A 9,669-nucleotide genomic window follows, 5' to 3' on the forward strand; every position below is an offset into this window, starting at 1 on the left:
CACACGACAAAAATGGTAAGAACATTCAGCTAGCTCTTAATTGGAAGTCCAAAAGCCTGAAAAAGAAGAAAATAAATAAATGATAATCATTTAAATAAAAGTAAGTAAACAATATTGTCTCTCTTTTTACATCTGTTTACATATTTGAGATAGATTTTATTCCCCCTGCCTTAGCGGAAGTGGAGGTATTGTTTTCAACCATGTCTGTTTGTTAATTTTCAACCATATTTGTTTGTACATTTGTCATGTAAATAAGCGTGAATATTTCAAGGAACTGCAGAACCGTTGCCAGCTCCGCCTTGACTGGCTTCTGTGCCGGTGGCACATAAAAAGCACCATCCGAATGTGGCCGATGCCAGCTCTGCCTTGGCTGGCTTCCGTGCCAGTGGCACGTTAAAAGCACCAACCGATCGTGGCCGATGCCAGACTCCCCTGGCACCTGTGCCGGTGGCACATAAAAAGCACCCTCTACACTCGCAGAGTGGTTGGCATTAGGAAGGGCATCCAGCTGTAGAAACACTGCCAGATCAGACTGGAGCCTGGTGCAGCCCCTGGCTTCCCAGACCCCGGTCGAACCGTCCAACCCGTGCCAGCATGGAAAACAGACGTTAAACGATGATGATGATGATGATGCAGTTATGTGCATGTGTTAAGTGATAGATGATATAAAAAAACATAGTTCGATTAAAAAAAAAACCCTTTTCACTATCCAGTCCCTACCGCCACCTCCATCTCCAACACCACCATCATTCTTTCTCTCTCTGTCTTTTTTTAACCACAACCATCAGAACACAACCCCTCTAACAAAAATTTATATCTTTAATTCTCCTCCTCTATATCATCACTACCTTCTTTTTAACTTTTTTTTAACCTCTCTCGCTACCCTGCATTGTCGAACGATCGAATCGCAATGATACCTGGTCGATCCTGTCAGTAGTCATATCTTGTCTCAAAGCTTGAGCTATGCAAGTGTAATAATATTATGCTCCCCCTGCCTCACATCACGGACGCTTCTCTCTCTCTCTCTTTCTGTCTCCGCTTTAGTCTTATCTTCTTATTCTCTCTCGTTTTTCTTTCTCCTTTCTTTCTCTTCAACTAATCATGTGAAGGTGGTGTTACAATTACATTCCCTCTACCTCACATCATGGACACTTCTCTCTCCCTCTTTCTCTCTAATCACATGAAAGCGTTACCGATGGGCTAAGTAACGGAATGACAAGCAGAATTATTATAAGATGAAAATAAAAAATAATAAAATAATTCCCCACAGAAGACAACAGAAAGATATGTTTAGAAGCGATTATCTGCCCCTGAACAGCAACTCAGGTTCTTTGTCTCTACCAAACATATAATAATGTTCGTATTTCGGGTTCGAAGATGACCATTGACATCATTTGGTGGAATTGCTGCTATGAGACCGGAGGTGGCTGGTGAGGCCAATCCGGGCAAGAAAGCCCCTCCCACAGGTGGGGCAGAAGTGGGTAGGTTCCAGTAAGTATGTATATATTACATGCACCAAAACTACTACAGGGTGAGGCATGAGACGATACAATTGATTAGAAAGAAAGCAAAGAAAAGGAACTGACCTTATGAGCAAAATTGGGCAATACAAAAGAGGCACTGTGGACAGCTGAGTTGTAGTATTTGTAATCATTGGCTTCAACTTCGTCTTCTGTCAGAGTTCGAACTGGTTTAGATAAATCTCTCATCTAACAAAGAAAAACAAAATACAACAAATTATATAATGCTCAAATTCTGCCTTAATTACTATCATGAGTAAACACGAAGATGAGCTTGCTAGATTCGGGGTGTTCAAAAATTATTTTGACAACTCTCACAATTTATGATCTTGATGAGTTGCGTAGAACCAATGGAGACCATATGGAAGCGTTCTGGTGTTTCTAATATAACTTTTATTTTTCTGCCTATGTTTTCCAATAAACTCTGCTGAATTATCCATATTCTTCATTTTTTCTGAATCATTCAAATTGTAAATGTAATATATATGGACTCCCTGTATTTCACATATTCTTTTATTTGTTTAAATCATTTGACTGTGGCCATGCTGGAGCACCACCTTTAGTCAAGCAGATCAACCCCAGGACTTGTTTTTTGTAAGCCTAATAATACTTATTCTATCAGTCTCTTTTGCCAACCCGCTAAGTTACAGGTATGTAAACACACCAGCATATTTGTTAAGCTATATTGGAGGGACAAACAGAGACACACATACACACACGCAGAGTTTCCGTCTACCAAATCCACTCACAAGGCTTTGGTCGGTTCGAGGCTATAGTAGAAGACACTTGCCCAAGGTGCCACGCAGTGGGACTGAACCCAGAAACAAGTGGTTGGGAAGCAAGTTTCTTACCACACAGCCACTCCTGCACCTAGTAGTAAGAGAACTGATACAAATGAAAGGACAGCAATTTGACATATCTGTCTTTGAATTTGTTTTTTTCTCTCTAATCAGATTATTGGAAGTTTATGCAAACAGAAAAAAAAGTTGTGGCTCTGCAGTAAGAAGTTTGCTTCTCAATTACATGGTTCAAGGTTCAGTTCTATTGCATGGCACCTTGGGCATGTATCTTCTACTATAGCCCCTGACTGACCAAAACCTTATGAGTGAATTTGGTAGACAGAAACTGAAAGAAACATGTCATGTTGTTGTGTCTGTGTGTCACTGACTCCTTGCCTTGACATCATGTGATGGTTAGTAAACAAATGTTATCATCATTACAAGCAGGATCCTTCCTTTCCAATCTTCCATGGGAACATGCTCAGTCAAGGGGAAATATTAACTTGCTTGAAAACAAGTAAGGGTTGACAACAGGAAAGGCATCCAGCTGCAGAAAATCCAAGTCATAATGGTCAGGTAAGAATTTATTCATTATTCAGTTGAAGGATGGCAACCTCACATCCTCTTGACATATACAAGTTCTTCTAGAACAGAGAGATTAATGTGACTGAAATTTAATCCTTTAACATTCACATTATTCTGTCTAATGTAATGCTTATTTATCCACATTGTTTAGAATTAATCATGCATTATCTTGTAGCTTTGAGACTATGATGATATGACTGTACCTTTTCAGAATGACATTGTATGGTAGGTGTGAGAAGCTGGATCTGGCTGGTTTGAACATAAAACACGTAGAATATCTGGGCTGGATATGACAAGTCTGAATGCTAAATGTTGTAGCGCCAGTATCTAATCAGGGATCGAGCATTTTCTGATTATGAAGAAGACAAACTGTCGGGATAAAATTTCAGAAATCACCACCACTGTCATTGTCATCTTCATCATCATTTAACATCCATGTTTCATGCTGCCATTTGTTTGGACAGTCAGACAGGATCTGTTGGTTCAAATGTCTGCTTTAGAATGGTTTCTACAGTTGGATGCCCTTCTTAATGCCAACCACTTTACAACATGTAACTGGGTGCTTTTTATATGGCACCAGCACTAGTGAAGTTGCCATGAGGCTTGCAAGACTACACCCCCCCCCCAGGGACGGGGTGGTCAGCTTTATGCTGTGGATTAAGAGGATATGGAGGTGGGAGCGGGGACAGAGCAGGTTCTTGTAGAGCTGCATGGTTACATTTAGTAGGGGAGGGAGAAAATAATCAGCAGGAGGTGAGAAGAGAGATTAGAGGTAACCCCTCAAGGCCCTCGGTAGAAGTGGATGAGTGGGACGAGGTTAGGGGTTTGCAAGATTGTATTGAGAGCTGGAGGTAAGGGGATGGGCTGCAACTATGAAAATGTTGGGAAGGGTTGAAGTGTGATGACTGATGTGTCAGGAGTTGGTGAAGGGTGGTGGGATGCAGGTGGGAGTAGGGAAGGGAGAGTGGTGGGATAGTAACGACACAGTTGACAGGGGGGGAGGGAGAAGAGAGATGACAAGGTGAGGTTGGCTGAGGGGAGTGTGAGTGGGGGACAAAAAAAAACCTTCATGGCTCATTGAGGAAGGAGGGCAGACTGTTGCATGGTGACATAGAGAACTGCTGATGGCTGCCTGCGTTACTGTCAAAGTTTTGAAAGTGAAAGTAATAGATTGATGGTCAGCAAAGGTCAGTGCCACCTACTCCCTCATGGGAGTAGGTGGCACTGTTTTATTTTGTGTTGTTTTAAGTTAGGGAAGTTAAGGTAGGTCCTTGCAGAGAGGGAAATATTTCAAAGATAGAAAGTGGTTCAAGAGTATTGTCTGAGGTTAATGGAAGGAATGCCATAAGGAATAGTGCTTGTTTTAGATTGGAATAATCAGAAATAAGAATTTTATTATTTGGCAATTGTGTGTATATTACAGTGAGGAATGTAGGGGGTTGCACAAGAGGTTAGAAGGGGTTTTATTGTGCACTTACTCTGAAGAATTAGAAACAAAATGTGCATCAAATGCATCGACATTATCTACAAGTTTCATATTTAGTCGACTCCTGGTCAAGGAATGGTGGATTGAGTAAAATTCCCATGAATACAGTAAAGATCTTTTAGGAATCCATTGCTTTACTAACATAATACTATTTGAATGGTAAACAAATGCTACCCAGTCGGTGGGGGTGATCTCTCCTACTAATTGTTGTAGGCAAGGCTTTTCACCTGTAATTCATTTGGGAATTTTTGGTTCATCATCGTCATCATCGTTTAACATCCGTTTTCCATTCTGGCATGGGTTGGACGGTTTGACTGGGGACTTGGCAAGCCAAGAGGCTGCACCAGGCTCCAATCTGATCTGACAATGTTTGTACAGCTAGATGCCCTTCTTAACGCCAACCACTCCTAGAGTGTAGTGGGTGCTTTTTATGTGCCACTGGCACAGGAGCCAGTCAGGGAGCACTGGCATTGGCCAGGTGGCACTGGCATAAGATGTAGCAAAAATAATGTACTAAGAAGGAAAGTACCAGTCTACTATTTACTGCCACAAGGGTGAAGCACAGGCATATGTACGCTATCGATTCTCGTTTTAAACCTTCAACATTTAAACCAACCATTTCCAGCCCCTCAAACCCACTTTATTCGTTCTAAAAATGAACAATTATATTGTTGAAATCACAAATCTACAACATAATGCACGATTAATTCAAATCAAAGTGAATAAATAGGCATTAGATTCTTCAGAATAATCTGAATGCTAATGGGTTAAAGCAAGTTTTGGAAAATTTCTCCTATATCTGAATTGTTAAGGGGTTTAATGAAAACTCACCGTGTTGCTGCAAAGAACTAAACCAATTTGCCCACAGGCATAAGTTGCAAGGGTACAGTTTGCATATGACACACATGGAAATACTGCTCGGCATTTCTTCAGAACATCTTGAATTAACTCTTTATCTAACCAAATATTTTCACCTGGAAATTGAAATATCAATGCAAAAAAAAAAAAATAAAATAAGGAAAAATCAATGACAACTGTTTGATTCAACACGATTAAAGACCCAGTATATTTAATCTATGAAAAAACATCCCAAAACTTACAGAGAGAGAGGGGGGAGGGAGAGTAAGTAGCAGATGTATCACTAATCTTGTTTGTAAACCCCAGCTAGTTCTAGAACCCTTCATTGCATCCATCTGATCCATTAGACATGAAAGCAAAAGAAATTAACTTCCATTCCAATCAGTGGTCATGAAATAGAACTGGTCACACACTTTTAAAACAAAACAAAACCTTGATATTTTCAATTTTAATTTATAATCTCACTTGAATGTCATTACAAACAAATGAGATTTACAATAATTTTATTTTTAAATGTTCCTCAGTAAAATGGAAACTGACTGATATTCATTAAAGATTGTGTAAATGTTGTAACCTTAGAAACATAAATCTAATTATAGTGATGCTTATACACTGATATGTGCATATGTGACCAAAAAACAAAATCTCTCTTCTGTTATCTTCCTATATTAATTTCAGTCAGTACCAGTTGCATTAACAAACTGCTTTTCCACATTCTGAGACCCGGAATTAAATTAGGTTCCTTTTACTCTAATACTCTCTCAACCAAAGCATTTTGGCAAACAGCAAATGGTCTCATAATTTATAGAACTAAATGTTACCACTAACTTTGTGATAATGATGATGATAATAAGAATAATGTTTTGGTACAGGGTCGGCAGTTTTTGAGTGGAGAGGAAAGTTGATTACATTGACCCAAGTACCTAACTGGTACTTAATTTATTGACCCCAAAAGGATGAAATTATGAAGTCAACATCACAGACTGTGAACTCAGGACGTAAAGTCAGAAGAAATTCCACTAAACACTTGGGCCAGCATGATAATGGTTCCATCAGCTGACCACAATAATAATAATAATGATGATAACAATCATCATTGTTATGTAGCAGACATTGGATTGCTTGCCACAATTTGAATCAGTTTTTAATCCCCTTCTATATGGAGGGAAGGGACTAGTTGATTACTTATTTCATTGAGCCTGAAAGGATGAAAGGCAAAAGTCTACCTCACTGGAATTTGAACCCAGAAAGTTAAGACAAATGAAATGCTGCTAAGCATTTTGTCCCCCGTGCTAATGACTGCAAGCTTGCAGCCTTATCTTATAATGAGAAAGAATAACCTTACCTTGGTTACACATAATGCCATCTGGTTTTAATGCTTTGTGAATTAACTTATAAAATCGTAGTTCAAATAAACCCTCAGCCGGCCCTATGAAAGGAAGCGAAAGAATGAAAGTTTTTAAATGACAGTGTACTTCATGCAAATAAAAGGGGACAAAAGCATATTTTGATGTTGTGGACAGAAAACAAGGACAACAAAAATATTAGACATGCTGAAGCCTTGCAGCTGGACGCATTTGTGGAATGATGTCTGTGAGCTGCCAGTTTACAAAAGACAAAGTTGATAATTTGTTACATAGCAATAGGCATGGCTACGAGTATACAGAGTTTGCTTTGAACTTTGTGGTCTGGAGTTCAATCTCAATGCATGGAATCATGAGCTTGGTGTTTTCTTCTGTAGCCTAAACCAGACCAAATTTTTGTGAGTGAAATTAGTTGATAGAAATACATTGTGTGTGTGTGTGTGTGTGTGTAAATGTTTGCTTCTAAGTGTCTTTGTGTGGCATTATTGGAATGATGATGATGATATTTCTCAGCCCTTTAGCATTTAATCTACCTATATCCGGCCCAAATATTCTACTTATTTTATGTTCAGATGGGCTAGATCTGGCATCTCACACCTATCCTACAATGTGTAGTGACGTCATATTCCAGTGTGCGCACACGTAATATCATTCTTCAGTGTGCATGTGCGGAACGTCTTTCTTCAGTGTGCGTGTGCGGGGTTGGAACCTTCTGGAAAGGCATAAGGAAGTTCCCCCATGCACATGCGATAGAGACTGAAGAATAAATTCTATAGCGTTCCTTAATAGCGTCGGGGACTTGAGACACGGCGATAGAAGAGAAAGGACGTATAGTCTGAAACCTGTGATCAGCCTATTCTCCTGTCCCAGACGCTTAGGATTTGACCTGTTCTGTTGCTGCTGAATTGTTGTAAAGCTTACAAACGTTTGAATTCAGCCTTGCTGCGTTGAACTAGGTGGATACCAACATACCATCGTGTTTCATTGTTGAACCAAGAAAATAAAGAATTATATCTATTTTTAACTTGCGTTTTGTTCCTGACTGGTAGTTTCTAGAAACAAAAAGAAAGGAAATTGTGTTGCACCCAAGTTGCACCCCAAAAGTGTAAAGAAGCAACCAGTTCCCTTTACAAATGTTATTCTAAAAATATACAAACACACTCATGCCAGTGGTAGGTAAAAACACCTGGGTGCAGGAAAATGGCTGCATAAAAATCTCATCTAACCCATTCCAGCATAATGATTTGGGGAAGAAAACTTATGTCATGATGGCAGATGCATTGATAAAAACTATAATGAACTGATTAGAACAGAAAGCAACATAGAAGAAACAAGAGTAAAAAAAATGTTGAAAGAAGTTTGGGAAATGACTATCAATGTCAAAAACTAATACTTTCTCTCACCATGGAATGTGTAAGAGGTGTAATGACGCATGGGAAGTTGTTGGGAAATAAAGATATCAAACCATGTAAATGAGGAGAATGCTGGCTGCAATAACAATGGTCATGAGATGCACTCTGCTGCACTGAAGACCACTCCAACCAATGCCAAAACACAATGTTTAAAAACAATACACACTCAAATTTAATCACATACACATATGCACATCTCAAATTCTTTAAAAGACGACACTTCCTTCTCACAGATCACAAATAATAAATATTGGTCACATGACTACAACCAAAATATTTCCTTACCAACAGGATCTGTGGAATCAGTAATGATGACATCAAACTTTCCTTCGCATTTTTCAAGGTATTCAACACCATCGGCAATACATAATTCTAACTTGGGATGAGACAGACCAACAGCCATTCCAGGAAGATATTTTTTGCTGACATTACAAACTTCCTGTGAAGATTAAAGAAATAAAAAAACAAATAAATAAGGAAACAACTGTTAATGATTTTCATGTCACCAATGTCTTTATCCACTGCTGGATAAAGACTGATCATGGTTTTGTCACTTCATCTCTGCTAATTGTAACCAATGCACACACACACACACACAAACACATCCATACCTTGGTGCATACTCAGTGTGGACCCTAAGTAGGCATACTCTTTTACCTCCGAGATCTCATTGCTTCCCACCTCTAAAAGGGCAGGATGGAAAGCATTTAACTCAATAAAGGATGTGCTCCCAACGAATACAGACAATGCCACACATGCCAGACTCTTTAATAGCACCGTTCTAGCCGTGCTCTTAGATACAAGTGAGATGTGGACCACTAGAAAAAGAACAGAACATCAATTGGCTACAACACAAAGGCCATGGAAACATCCGTGCTTGGAATATCACCAAGAGAATACATTTGGAATGAGATGCATCAAGAATGGAATGGAATGAATGATGTGGTTGCAGAGCACCAAAAACACAAGTTCTGTTGGGCCAGACATGTTGCAAGGTTTGCAGACACCAGGTGGAGCTGTGCAGTTGCTGAGTGGAATCCAAGAGATGAGAAAAAAGTCTCCAAGACGATGGAGAAATGATTTAGTCAAGCAATTTGGGTCAGGATGGAAAAGGACATAGTGCAACCAAGACAGAATTGGAAGCACATTGTGACCAGTGGTGTGTAATAGCATCTGATGGTCTGGTCAGCAGTGATATATACACACACACATGCAAAGTGGAAATGAACTTGTGCCTGAGTACAACCACTTCTCAGACACAATGCCACTTCTTAAAGATCAGCAGTAGTGGTCATATAATGCAGGTAACCAGAAAATCGCACCTGCTCTCATGCTATGCAAAATCAACCAAGTACTACCATGAGTTAGGAATGTGGTGGTGGTTGAGACCAACACAGAAAGACACACACACACACACACAATGGGCTTCTTTCAGTTTCCCTCAAACAAATACACTCACAAGGTTTGGTCAGCTCAAAGACACTTGCCTAAGATGCCACACACTGGGACTGAACCCAAAACCATGTGGTTGGGAAGCAAGCTTCTTACCACACAGCCACACCTATCAGCATGGCTGCAGCTCTGAGCTGAAACTACAGAGGAATATATATATATATATATATATATATATATATATATATATATATATTATAAAGACCTATGTTA

General features: G+C 39.5%; 1 protein-coding gene across 2 annotated transcripts in view; it reads right to left on the minus strand.

The window, feature by feature from the left end:
• Nucleotides 1–9,669, minus strand: part of LOC115222533 (spermidine synthase) — a 34,936-nt gene continuing 25,267 nt past the window's right edge. For both annotated transcript variants that reach the window (XM_036511503.1, XM_029792790.2), the window contains exons 5-9: nucleotides 8,290–8,443; nucleotides 6,574–6,657; nucleotides 5,202–5,344; nucleotides 1,587–1,709; nucleotides 1–56 (exon numbers count right to left, since the gene is read on the minus strand). In XM_036511503.1, coding sequence (XP_036367396.1) covers nucleotides 30–56; nucleotides 1,587–1,709; nucleotides 5,202–5,344; nucleotides 6,574–6,657; nucleotides 8,290–8,443 — 531 coding nt within the window. In that variant the 3' untranslated portion in view covers nucleotides 1–29. The remainder of the gene's footprint in view (nucleotides 57–1,586; nucleotides 1,710–5,201; nucleotides 5,345–6,573; nucleotides 6,658–8,289; nucleotides 8,444–9,669) is intronic.

Source organism: Octopus sinensis, linkage group LG20, assembly GCF_006345805.1.
Source record: "Octopus sinensis linkage group LG20, ASM634580v1, whole genome shotgun sequence".
Lineage (NCBI taxonomy): Eukaryota > Metazoa > Mollusca > Cephalopoda > Octopoda > Octopodidae > Octopus > Octopus sinensis.